General features: G+C 47.5%; 1 protein-coding gene across 3 annotated transcripts in view; it reads right to left on the reverse strand.

Moving 5' to 3' along the window:
* CHUK (component of inhibitor of nuclear factor kappa B kinase complex) overlaps window positions 1–16,898 on the reverse strand; it is a 496,520-nt gene that overhangs the window by 85,337 nt on the left and 394,285 nt on the right. For all 3 annotated transcript variants that reach the window (XM_075349105.1, XM_075349104.1, XM_075349106.1), the window contains 2 exons: window positions 6,839–6,962; window positions 6,611–6,762 (listed from right to left, as the gene is read on the reverse strand). In XM_075349105.1, coding sequence (XP_075205220.1) covers window positions 6,611–6,762; window positions 6,839–6,962 — 276 coding nt within the window. The remainder of the gene's footprint in view (window positions 1–6,610; window positions 6,763–6,838; window positions 6,963–16,898) is intronic.

Here is a 16,898-nt window from a genome sequence, read left to right on the forward strand (position 1 = left end):
GGATAAGAAAATCTTCCACGTTCTGTGGTAGATCTTAGCAGAATTCGACTTTCTAGCTTGTCTCATTGTGGCAATCACTCCTTGAGATAATCCTGCAGATGCTAGGATCCAGGACTCAATGGCCACACAGTCAGGTTCAGGGCCGCAGAATTCTGATGGAAAAACGGCCCTTGGGACAGTAAGTCTGGTCGGTCTGGCAGTGACCACGGTCGACCGATCGTGAGATGCCACAGATCCGGATACCACGACCTCCTCGGCCAGTTTGGAGCGACGAGTATGATGCGGCTGCACTCGGATCTGATCTTGCGTAGCACTCTGGGCAAGAGCGCCAGAGGCGGAAACACGTAAGGGAGCTGAAACTGCGACCAATCTTGAACCAAGGCGTCTGCCGCCAGAGCTCTTTGATCGCGCGACCTCGCCATGAATGCCGGGACCTTGTTGTTGTGCCGGGATGCCATTAGGTCGACGTCCGGCACTCCCCAGCGGCGACAGATTTCCTGAAACACGTCCGGGTGAAGGGACCATTCCCCTGCGTCCATGCCCTGGCGACTGAGGAAGTCTGCTTCCCAGTTTTCTACGCCTGGGATGTGAACCGCGGATATGGTGGATGCTCTGTCCTCCACCCACATTAGAATGCGCCGGACTTCTTGGAAGGCTTGCCGACTGCGCGTCCCTCCTTGGTGGTTGATGTATGCCACCGCTGTGGAGTTGTCCGATTGGATTCGGATCTGCTTTCCTTCCAGCCACTGCTGGAAGGCCAGTAGGGCAAGATACACTGCTCTGATTTCCAGAACATTGATCTGAAGGGTGGACTCCTGCGGAGTCCACGTCCCCTGAGCCCTGTGGTGGAAAAACACTGCTCCCCACCCCGACAGACTCGCATCTGTCGTAACTACTGCCCAGGATGGGGGCAGGAAGGATCTTCCCTGAGATAATGAGGTGGGAAGGAGCCACCATTGTAGAGAGTCCTTGGCCGTCTGGGAAAGCGAGACTTTCCTGTCCAGGGACGTTGACTTCCCGTCCCATTGGCGGAGAATGTCCCATTGAAGTGGGCGCAGATGAAACTGCGCAAAGGGAACTGCTTCCATGGCTGCCACCATCTTCCCTAGGAAATGCATGAGGCGCCGCAAGGGATGCAACTGGCCCTGCAGAAGAGATTGCACCCCTGTCTGTAGTGACCGCTGCTTGTCCAGCGGAAGCTTCACTATCGCTGCTAGAGTATGAAACTCCATGCCAAGATACGTTAGTGACTGAGTCGGTGATAGGATCGACTTTGGAAAGTTGATGATCCATCCGAAAGACTGTAGAGTCTCCAGCGTAGCATTCAGGCTGTGCTGACATGCCTCCTGAGAGGGAGCTTTGACCAATAAGTCGTCTAGGTAAGGGATCACCGAGTGTCCCTGAGAGTGCAAGACTGCTACCACCGCCGCCATGACCTTGGTGAAGACCCGTGGGGCTGTCGCCAGACCAAATGGAAGAGCTACGAACTGAAAATGGTCGTCTCCTATCACAAAACGTAGAAAACGTTGATGTTCTGTAGCAATTGGCACGTGGAGATAAGCATCTTTGATGTCTATTGAGGCAAGGAAGTCTCCTCTGGACATTGAGGCAATGACAGAGCGGAGGGTTTCCATCCGGAACCTCCTGGCGTGCACATGTTTGTTGAGCCGTTTTAGGTCCAGAACAGGACGGAACGAGCCGTCCTTTTTTGGAACCACAAAGAGATTGGAGTAAAACCCTTGCCCTTGTTCCTGAGGAGGGACTGGGATAACCACTCCTTCCGCTTTTAGGGAATCCACCGCCTGCAGCAGAGCATCTGCTCGGTCTGGATGTGGGGAGGTTCTGAAGAACCGAGCTGGAGGACGAGAATTGAACTCGATTCTGTACCCGCGAGACAAAATGTCCGTCACCCACCGGTCTTTGACCTGTGACATCCAAATGCCGGAAAAGCGGGAGAGCCTGCCCCCGACCGGCGATGCGGAGGGGGGGGGCTGGAAGTCATGAGGTAGCCGCTTTGGAAGCGGTACCTCCATTTGCTTTCTTGGGGCGTGTGTGAGTCCGCCACGAATCTGAGTTTCTTTGCGTCCTCTGAGTCCCTTTGGACGAGGTAAATGGTGTCTTGCCCGAACCTCGAAAGGACTGACACCTCTGCTGCCACTTTTTCTGCTGAGGTTTGGATGTTCTGGGTTGTGGTAAAGAGGAGTCTTTACCCTTGGACTGCTTAATGATGTCAGCCAATGGCTCGCCAAACAGTCTATCTCTAGACAAAGGCAAACTGGTTAAACATTTTTTGGAACCAGCATCTGCTTTCCAGTCCTTTAACCACAAGGCTCTGCGCAAAACTACCGAATTGGCGGACGCCATTGAGGTGCGACTGGTAGATTCTAGGACCGCATTGATAGCGTAAGACGCAAACGCCGACATCTGCGTGGTAAGGTGCGCCACTTGCGGCACTGCTGGATGCATGATAGCATCCACTTTTGCTAAGCCAGCTGAAATAGCCTGGAGTGCCCATACGGCTGCGAATGCCGGAGCAAACGACGCGCCTATAGCTTCATAGACAGATTTTAACCAAAGGTCCATCTGTCTGTCATTGGCATCTTTAAGTGAAGCGCCATCCTCCACTGCAACTATGGATCTAGCTGCAAGTTTGGAAATCGGGGGGTCTACCTTTGGACACTGTGTCCAGCGCTTGACCACCTCAGGGGGGAAAGGGAAACGCGTATCTTTAGATCGTTTAGAGAAACGCCTTTCTGGGTGAGCGTCGTGCTTCTGGATTGATTCTCTGAAGTCAGAGTGATCTAACAAGGCACTCAATTTACGCTTGGGATAAAGGAAACGAAACTTCTCCTGCTCCGCAGCCGCCTCTTCTGCTGAAGGGGCTGGGGGAGAAATATCCAACAGCCTATTGATGGCTGAGATAAGGTCGTTTACCATGGCATCCCCATCCGGGGTATCCAGGTTGAGAGGGGTTCCAGGAGTGGATTCCTGATCACTCTCATCAGACACATCACAGGGAGACTGATTGCGCTGAGACCCTGAGCAGTGTGAAGACGTCGAGGGTCTTTCCCAGCGAGCTCGCTTAGGGTGGCTGGGGCCATCATCTGAGTCATAATCCTCGGCCTGTGAAGCCGGGGACCCCCCTGTGGGCTGGATACATTCCAAGTAAGGGGGACCTGAGGACAGAGGCCTCGCCGTGCCCAGAGACTGAGCCCCATGCATAGATTGCAAGGTCTCAAGGATTTTTGCCATAGATACAGACATATTATCTGCAAAAACTGCAAAGTCTGTCCCTGTCACCGGGGCAGAACTTACAAGCGTCTCAGCCTGGGTCGCTACCTCTCCTGACTCCGGCTGGCGAAGCAGCACCGGGTCGGAGCATTGCACACAATGGGGGTCATCGGAGCCTGCTGGTAGATTAGCCCCACATGCAGCACACGCAGTATACACAGCCCTTTTTGCCTTGGCCGCCTTGCGTTTTGAGGATGACATGTTGCTGCTTCCACAGAGCGATCTGGGATATGCAGCCAGAAGCGCACCTCACAGTGCAAGTAATACAATAACTATATATCTGTACCCAGTACACTGATACACAGTGAGGCACTAGAGGGACCAGCACAGAAAATCGCTTACCGCCCGCTTAAAAAGCGGGTGTGTGGTCGCCAGATAGCCCCTAGTCCAGGTCTCCCAGAGCCTTGCGTCCTTCCTCCAGCCAGGCATGCATGTAATGGCTGCCGGCGTCTCGAGAGAGGAAGGGGGGCGGGCCCTGGGCGTTCCTGGCCAAGAGCGGGAAGCCTGCTTCCCTCTGTGCCAAGTGAGAGGGCTGGAGCATGTAAATCAGGCTCCAGCCCTCGTCGCTGCTAGCGAACAGCGTCTCTCCCCTACCCTGAATGACAGGGTGGGGGCGGGAACGAAACGGAGCTGCCGGCGTCCTAGGCCCAAAAAGCCGGGGACTAAATTTATAACCGCCGCCGCCGTAAAAGCGCGGACGGCGGATCCCCGGCGCACCACAAGTCACAGCAGCGCCGCCCGGTCCAGAGGGGGTCGGCGCTGCGTTCCCAAACACAAACAATCCCCCAGTAATCTGTAGGGACACCAACTCCACGTTGCGGTCCCCGGCGCACTACAACACCCAGCCAGCCCGGAGTGTGTCTGTGCCTGCCGGGGACACAGAGTACCTGTATGATGCAGGGCCTGTCCCTGATCGTACTCCTGCTCCGTCTCCATCAGGTTCTAATGGGTCTGTGGATGGAGCCCGGCGTCAGAGCTGAGAGGCCGGCAGGATCCCACTTCCACAGAGCCCTACAAGGGGATGTGGAAGGAAAACAGCATGTCAGGCTCCAGCCCTGTACCAGCAATAGGTACCTCAACCTTACAACACCATCCAGGGGTGAGAAGGGAGCATGCTGGGGACACTATATGTGTCCTCTTTTCTTCCATCAGAAACAGTCAGCAGCTACTGCTGACTAAAATCTGTGGAGCTATGCATGGAATGTCTGACCTCCTTCGCACACAAAGCTAAAACTGGAGAACCCGTGATACCACGGGGGGGTATAGCCAGAGGGGGAGGGGCCTTGCACTTTTAATGTAGTGCTTTGTGTGGCCTCCAGAGGGCAGTAGCTATACCCCAATCGTCTGGGTCTCCCAATAGAGCGCTGAAGAAATAACATTTTAAGCAAAAAGTGTGGTCATGACACACTGTTATGGGGCGAGGATCTGCTGCCTACACTGTTATGGGGGTAATGTCCCCAAATTCTCTACTAAGGTGCCGCATCCTGGTAATGATCCTCCTGCCTTGTATATACAGTATATGTCCCTCATCCTGCTATATACCGCCATCCTGCCATATGGCCGCATCCGGCTATATAACCAATCATGGCATATGCCCCCATCCTGCTCATATGACCCCATCCTGCTCATATGACCCCATCCTGCTCATATGACCCCATCCTGCTCATATGACCCCATCCTGCTCATATGACCCCATCCTGCTCATATTATACCCCCATCCTGGTGTATGGCCGCATCCTGTGGCACATAAAAAAAATAAACGTTCATACTCACCTCACCTTACCTCACTCCCTGCAGCATCGCTCGTTCTCCCGTCTGTGTCAGCGGCAGTGCCGCTGAGAGGAGCCGTCCCTGTTACCCTGCTGCATCGCGATCATCTCCCGTATCAGTGCCGGGCCGGCGGCTGCGTGTGGACACGTGCGCACAGCGATGACGTCATCGCTGTGCGCGCCGCTAGTCTCCACCCAGCCGCCGGCACAGACACAGGAGATGATCGCGATGCAGCAAGGTAACGGGGACGGCTCCACTCAGCGGCGCTGCCGCTGACACAGACGGGAGAGCGAGCGATGCTGCAGGGGAACGGTGAGTACTGTACACTGATTCACTGCTCCTCGCGCTGATGATGATGCACGTGGGGCAGTGAATACAGCCGCACATGATCACTCCAAGCCGTAGTTGCCAGGGGTGATTATGCGGGCCAGCTGTTTATCCCCCGCCCATCATCCCGAAAACCTGTCAGTGCCTGCTTCAGCGCTGAGGGATGATAGGCGGGGAATGGGCGTGCATATTAAATGAGCGGATCCACGTGGTCACGGCAGACTGCTACAGCCTGCTCGTGCCCCCGATGACCCGCTCCACCGCAGCACCCACATTCCCCGCAGCCACATTCACATAAGACGCACCACTTACTTTCCCCCAACATTTGGAGGAAAAAAAGTGCGTCTTATGGTCCGAAAAATACGGTACATACACACATCTTATGCAGTATTGTGGTGGCAAGATATCTGGAACATTGTTGCATTATGCTTATATATCTTGATGGGGCATGTTTGTAATGGATTATGTACCATTTGGCTCTATTATTGCTGTTTATATCTGAAACTGGTAAAATACCCATAAAGAACCGTTGTTTTTTTCAGAGGGCAAATGCGTTGAGTGCATTATAAAAATTTTTTTAAGGGGTGGTCTACCTGCCCCCTTCTTACTATGTTTGTTATATCAGTTACATATGTTTATATGTTAAGGACCTTGTGTTATCTCCTTTTCCGTCTATTTACAACACATCTACCTGATATTACACTTGCACTCATCACGTGTACAGGGTCAGGCAGGACGTGCAGGGGGAGTCTACATGCAACAGGGGCACCATTCTATCAACATATCTTTAGCGTTTAAACCTCTGCGTTAGGCACGATGACCTCAGAGCCAGTCAAGAGCTAGCCTAGGGTCTAATTTCCACCTTTGGAGGGTTCTTGTCTTTTTCAAGCAACTTTCTTTGTGTTTATGTTTCTGTTTGGTTAAAGATATCACTGATGTTTGCAGTTGTTTTATTTTAATGGGTTTTGAATAAAAAAAAATTTGGAAGTTAATTTCAGTCTGTGAATATTTTGACTGTGGGACTCCTGTATATCCCAATTTTTTTATTTTGAGAGCAGAAGAAGTATACAATATTTCAAAAATTGGAGGTATTTGCTATTATTACGCCTACTACATAATGGGATAGGACCTTGGAGATTGGAATACCCGTTTAAGTACATTTCTAAGCATTTATGACATTAACAGGATACAATATATCTGACAAGTCACCCATGTAACTCACAGATTCCATAGGCCATTTGATCACTGTAGCGTTCCAGGTCAATCTCAATGCTTTTTTTGAAGAACTGCAGCTTGGCTTCTAGTTGCTGAGAGGCAGACACCATTGTATTTTTCATCTTTGTTAGATTGGTATTATACCGCAGTAAACTAAGCCTAAAATTACATGTAACGTTATAGAAAACAATTTAGGATACCATATCCATAAAGCAATCAGGACTATACAACTTACATGGCTGCCCTCTGGCCCTGAAATAGACGGCTGTAATCCTCCTTTAAGCCTGACACATAATGGACAGCTTCTGCCCACACCTTACGCAGCTGCATTACGGGAAGCTGAGCTTTGCTGTCCTGCACTGTACAAACAAACAAACCATAGGAATGGATCAGCTTTTTCTATTGTTGTTATCTTGTAGATGTCTCTTTTCCTGTTAATTCTCTTTTGTTAACATTATTAAATACCATAAGGACTAACAAAAAGAAGAAAGGAAACGTTATAAACCAACAAAAGACACACCAAATTTCTTTTACAAGTTTCAACAATTCCTACAAACAGAATGAGCAAATTCAAATTCTCGAAAAGAACAGAAAGACCTTCCTCGACATATCGGCGCTATTGCCGAAACGCGTTGTCCTCACACCGAGCCATATTGTACCATCAGTATCAATATACCAGTACCGTTACAGATTTTTTTTAATGCTATAAATAAAAGATAAATTTTATTTTTATCCGTGGATACCTTGCGGGACTTTTTCCTGTTTTTTTTGTGGTCCACTATTGTGCGGTTTGCTGCCGTGGTTACGTGCCTGTATCCAAGATATTGACCGAGCAAAGGTGCATTCCAGCATACCTGCAGAGCGGTGAGCGGTTTTTGTTTCTTGTTATTATATAATTTTATATAGATCCCATTCTTTATTCAAGACATAGTTCTTTGGCAAAACTGTGATTGAGCCCCCTCCATGGATGAGAAGCCCCCACACACGAATGGTCTCAGGATGCTTTACTGTTGGCATGACACTGGGACACATGGCAGCGCTCACCTTTTCTCCTCTGGACAATCATTCTTCCAGATGTTCAAAATAGTTATGTTATATATTTGACCAAAAGGCACATCATCATTATCAAAGTTTTTCAAAGAAACCACTCCATTTTAGCATATGAAACCAGAAAGGACAGTCGTTTTTATAAGGCAAAAATGAGAAATTTATTTATTGATACAAAACGTCACACACGTTTAAAAGCATGTATTAATAGAACATACAGGTAAAAGTAGTGCTACAAGGGGGAAACACCCAAAGATAAGTGGGGCAGAGAAGAACGCTCATAAGTTTATCAAAGACATGGGTATATACATCAGGCCTCATAAATAGAGTGCAAAAAAAACAGTGAAGGTAGATCAAGCCTTAAGTCAAATGCTCACCCATTCTTAAAAGAGCGTCGCAACTGCGCCCCACAAATCAAAAAGACCCAACCAACGCGCGTTTCGCGTCGCACATCACAGCTTCATCAAGGCGGGTTAACTCACAGTCCCAAGAACCGGATCTTAAATAAGACGCCAATTGATATGTACGAGAGGGAGGCCCACAGACAGCTGCGTGATAAATTAACATATACGAAACTGGATTCCTCCCCTTTGGTCTCGTTCTCAGTCGAGCTCTATCTCATCCTCAATGATGCCCTCGACCAAGGGATTATAACCAAGAGGGTTTTTGAGGGGCTGTTTACTAAATACCCCAAGATTCCTACGTTTTATCTACTTCCCAAGGTCCACAAGGATCCCGTCAACCCACCTGGAAGACCTATCGTGTCTGGGATGGAGGGGTTATGTAGTCCGATTTGCCAATTTATTGAGCATTATTAAGACCATTAGTCGAGACCCTTCCATCCTATATACGTGACACTACGGAGTTGTTGAAGAGAATTGACGGGATCCATGTGGACTCTGAAACCCTCTTGGTTGTAGCCGATGTCGAGTCGTTATATACTTGCATTCGGCATGATGATGGCCTGAGGGCTGTCCATTTTTTTCTTGGGTGTAAGCAATTGGGATAGCCGTGTCTGCGATTTGGTCCTTGAACTCCTCGAATATGTGCTAACCCACAACCTCTTCGTCTTTAAAGATAGATACTATCTGCAGAGGCAGGGGACTGCCATGGGCGCGGCCTGTGCGCCTTCGTATGCAGGCCTTTTTCTCGGGTACTGGGAGAGGGGTCTGTTTGAAGGCGGAGGCACATGGGCTGCCCCCATGGCTCAGTTGTGGGTTAGATACATCGATGACTTGTTCATCATATGGCACGGCACACCATCCCAGCTCGGGGAGTTCACGGACCAACTCAATGACAATACGTACAACATTAGATTGACGTTCAATTACAGTGCCAGTGAAACTGATTTCTTAGACATCAGGATTTTTGTGGATGGGGCAATGGCTTTGCAGACGGATGTTTACAGGAGGCCGACGTCTGTGAACTCATTGCTCCATGCCACTTCGGCACACACTAATTCTACCATCTCAGCTATCCCAGTTGGACAGTACCTGAGAATTAGACGGATTTGCTCTCAGGACGTCTCTTTTCGTGATCAGGCAAATGATTTGAGGATCAGATTTGGAGCGCGGGGATACAGTGGTCGGTGTGTGAAGAGGGCATATCAGAGGGCTATTTCAGCCCCCCGTAATGAGCTGTTGCGCAAAGGAGGTGGACATATGAAAATGGCACCACAGAATGAATCTCAGAATGTTCTATTTATTTCGACATTTAATGAGAAATGGTATGACATGAGGCGAATATTCAATAAATACTGGCATGTCCTTCAGTCAGATTCCTCCATTAAATCCTTTCTACCAGCGGTGCCCTTGATGACTGCTAGACGCTGTAGAAACTTGAAGGACTTACTAGTGAGAAGCCACTATGTTGCTCCACAGAGGGATTATATGTTTGGTTCATCTGGTCCAATCAAAGGCTGCTTCCCGTGTGGTCGTTGTCTTTCCTGCCCTAATGTCTCTCGGTGCTCGGATTTTATGACTAGTGATGGCTCAAAAACCTTTTCCATCAAGGAACATATTTCATGTGATACGATTGATGTGAATTACTATGCCACATGTGGCTGTAATAAGATCTATATCGGCCTTACATCTAGGGAACTGAGAGTCAGAATCCGGGAGCACGTGAGGGACATTATGGCGGCAAAGACAGCGACTGACATGACTGAACTCAAAACTATCCCTCGCCATTTTAAACAATTTAATTCTTGTAACCCAAAAACATTTATGGCTAGAGGGATAGATGTTGGGATAAGAGGGGGTAATGTAAAAAAACGTCTGGCACAGAGAGAAATAAGATGGATCGTTATGTTGAATACCGTTGCCCCTATGGGCCTCAATGAAGCGGCAAATTTTGCGCCTTTTCTATGACGTCCCTAAGATGTCCTTCTTCTGAATTTTTACTCCTAATTTTTGATATGTATATAAGATATATGGATGTGCTTTAGTCAGTTTTTAGTTTATTTTATTGTGTTATATGTAATTTTGTGCTACATGAGTGTATCTATCTAAAACCTATACTCTCAATCCCAACTCTTAGGATCCGTAATTTTGTCCAGCCATGGAAAAGTGATGGAAAACATGGGGAATATAGAAAAACATATTCATTGTCTATGCATGAAGATCTGCATACTTGGAGGAGAACCGGACACTTTATGATAATTGATAGCTATGTTTTATCTATCTATATTGAGTAATATGTGTCTTGGCTAAAAGTTTCCTCTGGTATTAAATGATTTACCCCCCTGTTTTTTGAAGCTGTAATATTGCTCATTTTTTGCCATGTACGATCTATTTATTGTGGGCATTCTTGTTATATTTAATATGCCTTCTATTTTTGAACATGATGTATAGCAATGTATTAGCTTTCTTGCCTGGACGGCTGTCCTTGCTACACTTCTCTATGTCTGGATCATTGCGCTGTGCGCATGCTCTTCGCATTTGTGACGCGTCCCTCTGACCTGCCCGGCACATATGCGATGAGGTTGGTGACGCACTTGCGTCCTTGGTTACCTGAATTTCCGGGTACCTCCTCTATGTGCATCGCCGGACGGAGCGGAAGTGGGCGTCTTACTTGCGATGCGCATGCGCCGCAATAGCGCTTTTTTCGTCAATAAGATCAATTGGCGTCTTATTTAAGATCCGGTTCTTGGGACTGTGAGTTAACCCGCCCTGATGAAGCTGTGATGTGCGCGTTGGTTGGGTCTTTTTGATTTGTGGGACGCAGTTGCGACGCTCTTTTAAGAATGGGTGAGCATTTGACTTAAGGCTTGATCTACCTTCACTGTTTTTTTTGCACTCTATTTATGAGGCCTGATGTATATACATGTCTTTGATGAACTTATGAGCGTGCTTCTCTGCCCCACTTATCTTTGGCTGTTTCCCCCTTGTAGCACTACTTTTACCTGTATGTTCTATTAATACATGCTTTTAAACGTGTGTGACTTTTTGTATCAATAAATAAATTTCTCATTTTTGCCTTATAAAAACGACTGTCCTTTCTGGTTTCATATGTTCAAAATTGTTTTATGGGGGCTTCATAAGAAAAAATAACTTTACACCATCCAATCCCTGTACTTCCTGCAAAGTTTTATTTCTCTGATGAAGTCCCTGTCAAACTATTTGGCACATATGGAAGAATAATTATCTAGAAAAGAACAGGGAAGAGCTACCATGATTTCTGTTTCATGCCCACAGTAAGGCCTGCTGAGACTATTCATGTGTGGGGGTTTCTCATCATTGCAGGAGGCTCAGTCACAATTTTGCCTAAGAACACTGCCATGAAGAATGTGATCTAAACATCCTTAAACAACTGTTCCCAACCATCCAGAAGCATGATGTAGGCATATCACAAGAAAAAAGTGATAACCAAGTGGTTGATGAACAAAACATTGACATTTTGCGTCCATAGCCAGGAAACTGCCCAGATCTCAATGGCATGGAGAACCTGTGGTCAATTCTCAAAAAGTGGAGAAAAAACAAAAACACAGACATTGTGATAAACTCCAAGCTCTGATGAGACAAGAATGGGCCTTCAGTCAGGATTTAGCCTAAAGCAGTCAAGGCGAACCTTTTACAGGCCGTGTGCCCAAACTGTAGCCCTAAACCCATTTTTTTCCCAAACCAATCCTATTATTTTTCCAAACCAAACCAGTGCCAACCAATCCTATTATGTAAATAGTTGATTTTAACCTTACCTGTGACGTCTTCTCTTCTCTTCAGCAGGGGGCATCACGCTCATGCATGCTTACCACACATTGAAGCTGAGCCCCTGCCCTTTCCAGACACAGCAGTTGGATTGATCTTTCTGGAAAAAATTGCAGCATATTAGACAGAGATTTTAGCCTGGAATGCAGTCAGATTTCACCCTGTAATCCACATCTACATTTCAAAGTCTGAACATCTTGAAATCCCATAAAGACATACGAGTTGCTCCCCTCCCCTTTCATTGTGTAGTTCTGTCCCCCTTACTGGCCACTTCCTGCTAAACATGTCCCCCATCCTGATATATATTTCCTACATTCTGGTATATCTCTCCACATCATGGCCCCATCCTGGTAAATGTACCCCATTCCTGGTAAATGTACCCCATCCCAGCATATTCCCCATCCTGGTAAATGTACCCCATCCTGGTAAATGTACCCCATCATTGTAAATGTATCCCATCCTGGCATGTTCCCCCATGCTGTTAAATGACCCCATCCTGATAAATGTACCTCATCCAGCCATGTTCCCTTATCCTGGTAAACGTCCCCTTTCCTGGTAAATGTACCCCATCCTGATAAATGTCACCCTTCCTGCTAAATGTTCCCCATCCTGGCATGTTCATGTACCCCCATCCTGGCATGTTTCCCCCTATCCTTTCATGTTTCCCCCCCCATTCTGGTAAATGTATCCCCCATACTGGTAAATGTACCCCTTCCTGGCATGTTTCCCTTCCTGCTAAATGTACCCCATCCTGGCATGTTTTCCCCCATCCTTGCAGTCATGTTTCCCCCATCTTTGCATGTTTTTCTCCATCTTTGCACGTTTCCCCCATCCTTGCAGCCATGTTTTCCCCGTGCTCTGTATGCCCCGTGCTCTCCATGTTTTCCCCGTGCTCTGTATGCCCCGTGCTCTCCATGTTTTCCCCGTGCTCTGTATGCCCCGTGCTCTCCATGTTTTCCCCGTGCTCTGTATGTTCCATGCTCTCCATGTTTGCCCCGTGCTCTGTATGCCCCGTGCTGTGTATGTCCAGTGCTCTGTATGTTTGCCCCGTGCTCCCATGTTTGCCCCGTGCTCCCATGTTTGCCCCGTGCTCTGTTTGTATATGCCCCGTGCACCCCATGCTGGCTCTGTCCCCCCACACCTTGGCACAGCCTTGCACACAGCTTAAAAATAAAAAAAGAAAACAACTCACCTTCTAGCCCCCACTCCTCTGCTGCTGCGTCCTCAGTCACTTCAGTTCCCGCGCGGCCACAAGACGCCGGCGCCGCCTACTGACGCTCCTCTGTCTCCTAGGCAACAGGCCTGTGGCCAAGGAGAGGATGCGTGTCAGAGCGAGGAGAAATGTCTCCTCTGCTAAACACCACTTTGAACTGCTGGCGCGATCACACCGACAGTTCAAAGTGGCTCAGTGTGGCGACAGCGCGCGTGCCGGCACAAACGGCTCTGCGTGCCCTGTCTGGCATGCGTGCCATAGGTTCGCCATCACTGGCCTAAAGCTAATATCCAGATGCCAGGGTGAAGGGCAGAAGTCTGGATAAATAAAAGTCAGCGCTGGAAATATTGAGTCCTTACACAAACTTACTTTAAAAACGTGTATGAAATGCTGATAATTGTACTTCAGTAACCATTAAAAACTTGATTAAGGACCTGTGCGCACACTGCGTTTTTACCCACATTTTATGTGCGTTTTTGCTGCACAAATTTCTTGAGAAAATGGTTGTAACCTTTCTGCAGACATTCCCCAGCAAAACCTATGGAAAAAAATAATTAGCTGTGCGCACACTGCGTTTTTTTCTCAAGAAAATTCTTTCAGTAGATTTTCTTGAGAAAAAGAATGAGCATTTCACTTCTTTTCTGCAGTTAACTGCGTTATTCACTCCATTGCCTGTAATGTAATCATGAAATCACACAGGGAATAACGCAGGTAGCAAATTATGTGCATTTCATTGCTTTTTTCTGTGTTATTCCCGTGTTATTTCGGGACATAATGTTCATCACTGGCCTGCGTTTTGCAAGGAAGTGATGTCATTATGACAGGAAGAGGAAGCGGAGCAGAGAGTAAACACACACAGATAACACAGACACAGACATAGAATACACATAGAAATCAAATGTACATATTAAAAATAAAAAACGCTCATCTCCGCTTCTATTGCCCGCGTGCCGTGTGACGTCGCTGTGACGCCGCACGACCCGCCCCCTTAGGAAGGAGGCGTGTCGCCGGCTAGAGCGACGTCGCAGGGCAGGTAAGTGCGTATGAAGCTGCTGTAGCGATAATGTTCGCTTCAGCAGCTATCACAAGATATCGCATGTGCGACGGGGGCGGGTACTATCGCGCTCGGCATCCCTATCATTGGCTAGCGATGTCGCAGCGTGCAAAGTACCCCTTAGTCCTAGCTTAATCATGGCAGCGTCTATGAGACAGCTGCCATGATTAACCCATAAGTAAAGTGAATAAACACAAACACCGAAAAATCCTTTATTTTAAATAAAATAACAACCCTCCCACCTTTCACCACTTTATTACCCCCACCAACACACAGCTCCGGCTTGCATCCAGCCGCGTCTGACACATACTCAATGCAGCCTCGTTCAGTGAATGATGCTGCAGGGTTAACTACAGGTAATTTCTCACGGTCGGTAATGTGATGACATTACAGCTCGCAAGAACTGCAGTGTGTCCTCACAGGGACTCTATCTATTGATAGATTGATAGATGTATAGATAATCAATAGATAGAGGACAGATCAATCAATTATTCATCTATCCATTATCTATCTATTCATCTATCCATCTTTCTATCCATTATCTATTTATCTATTTAGCTATTCATCTATCCATCTTTCTATCTGTCCATTATCTATATATCTATCAGTTTATCCATCTATCTATCCATTATCTGTCTATCCATTATCTATCTATCCATCTATCGATTATCTATTATCTATACTATTTATTACTGTTAAAGCATTAAAAAACGCAAGGACCAACCTGCAAAAAACCCACACCAAAACGCGGTAAAAACGCACGCGTTTTTCAGTGCGTCATTGGTGCTTTTTTTAACGCAGGTGCGCTAATCCTTCACTCTAAAGAGATATCTTAAGAAATTTCTTGAGAAAAATCCTTTTTCTAGTGCGCATATAGCCTACAGGATCAAAATCATTGAAGCAGTGGACTGTGAAAACCACTTTGCGGTAGTCTCAGCCTTTTAGCCACAAATGTATACAACTCTGTTCACACAGTTATAAAATTAGGAGATCACAGGTGAGTGTCTCTATTACTTGAATTTAAGCTTATATAAGAGAAGACCGAGGTAACAGATAGTCCGTGTTACCACAGGTGGCAGAAATGGTACTGGCTCAAAGAACCCACATAATACTGTGCTGATGCATTGCGGAATTTATAGCGGAGCCAAGAGTAAATGCCGGGTGAAATCTTAGAATCAATATGGAGTCTGAAGAGAAGAGTGACAGACTGGTGGCGAGGTTGATGGCAGGGTCTTCTTAGCTTTTCTAGCTGAAATATGTGGCCGGGCCAGTACAAGAACATATGGGCAAGCGCAGCTTCTGCTGTACAAATGGAGAGAGTTGTGGGACAGCCCTGTTGACTAGAGTGCCTTGCACAACTAGTGACAATTTTGCACTAGAAAGTCTCACAGGGAAGTCAGAATATCAGTAAACATGGACCGCACACTGCTGCAAGTGGAGCTGCCTCCATGACTCTTATCATTAAAGGGAACCAACCACCAGAATTTTTGTATATAACCTAAAGCCAGTGCTATACTGACACTATCAGGCTGATTCTCTACATACCTTTAGTGGTCACCTTGGATGATTAGGTTTTGAAATCCAAGAAAGTAAAGTTTATAAAATTGGCAGCTGCTTGAGTGACAGCAGCTGAGGAGCAGATAATATCTATGGGGGGAATTCATAATTATCCTCTCCATGTTAGAATTAGCAATCAATGTAAGGTTTCACTTCCAGGACCTGTGGTGAGGTTATACCCATGTGATCAGAAGCTACGGGGCCTCAGCCAATAGGAAAATGTTGCTTCCGGATATCAGCTTTGTTGGCTGAGGCCTCGCCCCTTCTGGTCACATGGATATGACTTCACCACAGGTCCTGGAAGTGAAAAGTTACATCGACTGTACAATACTTATGCTAATTCTAACAGGGGCGTGGATAACTATAAATTCCCCCCAGATATTATCTGCTCCTCAGCTGCTGTCAATCAAGCAGCTGCTGATTTTATAAGCTTTACCTTCTTGGATTTCAAAGCCTATACATTTGAGCTGACCACTAAAGGTATGTAGAGAATCAGCCTGGTAGTGCCAGTATAGCACTGGCTTTAAGTTATATACAAAAATCCTGGTGATTCTATCCCTTTAACTCAGTGGATTTATTTTCATTTTGCTAATTATACATGCTTGAGAATGTTCTTTCGATATTATATATATCAGTGATGGCGAACCTATAGCAAGCGTGCCAGACAGGGCATGCAGAGTCCTTTTTGCTGGCACGCGCGCTGTCGCCACACTGAGCCACTTTGAACTGTCGGTGTGATCGAGCCAGCAGTTCAAAGTGGTGTTTAGCAGAGGAGACATTTCTCCTCGCTCTGACACGCCTACTCTCCTGGGCCGCAAGCCTGTTTCCTAGGAGACGGAGGAGCATTAGTAGGCGGCGCCGACGTCTTGTGGCCGCGTGGGAACTGAAGTGACTGAGGACGCAGCAGCAAAGGAGTGGGGGCTAGAAGGTGAGTTTTTTATTTTTAAGCTGTGTGCGTGGCTGTGCCAAGGTGTGGGGGGACAGAGCCAGCACGGGGCAAACATGGGAGCACGGGGCAAACATGGGAGCACGGGGCAAACATGGGAGCACGGGGCAAACATGGGAGCACGGGGCAAACATGGGAGCACGGGGCAAACATGGGAGCACGGGGCAAACATGGGAGCACGGGGCAAACATGGGAGCACGGGGCAAACATGGGAGCACGGGGCAAACATGGGAGCACGGGGCAAACATGGGAGCACGGGGCAAACAAAGCACG

This window comes from Anomaloglossus baeobatrachus, chromosome 5 (assembly GCF_048569485.1).
Source record: "Anomaloglossus baeobatrachus isolate aAnoBae1 chromosome 5, aAnoBae1.hap1, whole genome shotgun sequence".
Lineage (NCBI taxonomy): Eukaryota > Metazoa > Chordata > Amphibia > Anura > Aromobatidae > Anomaloglossus > Anomaloglossus baeobatrachus.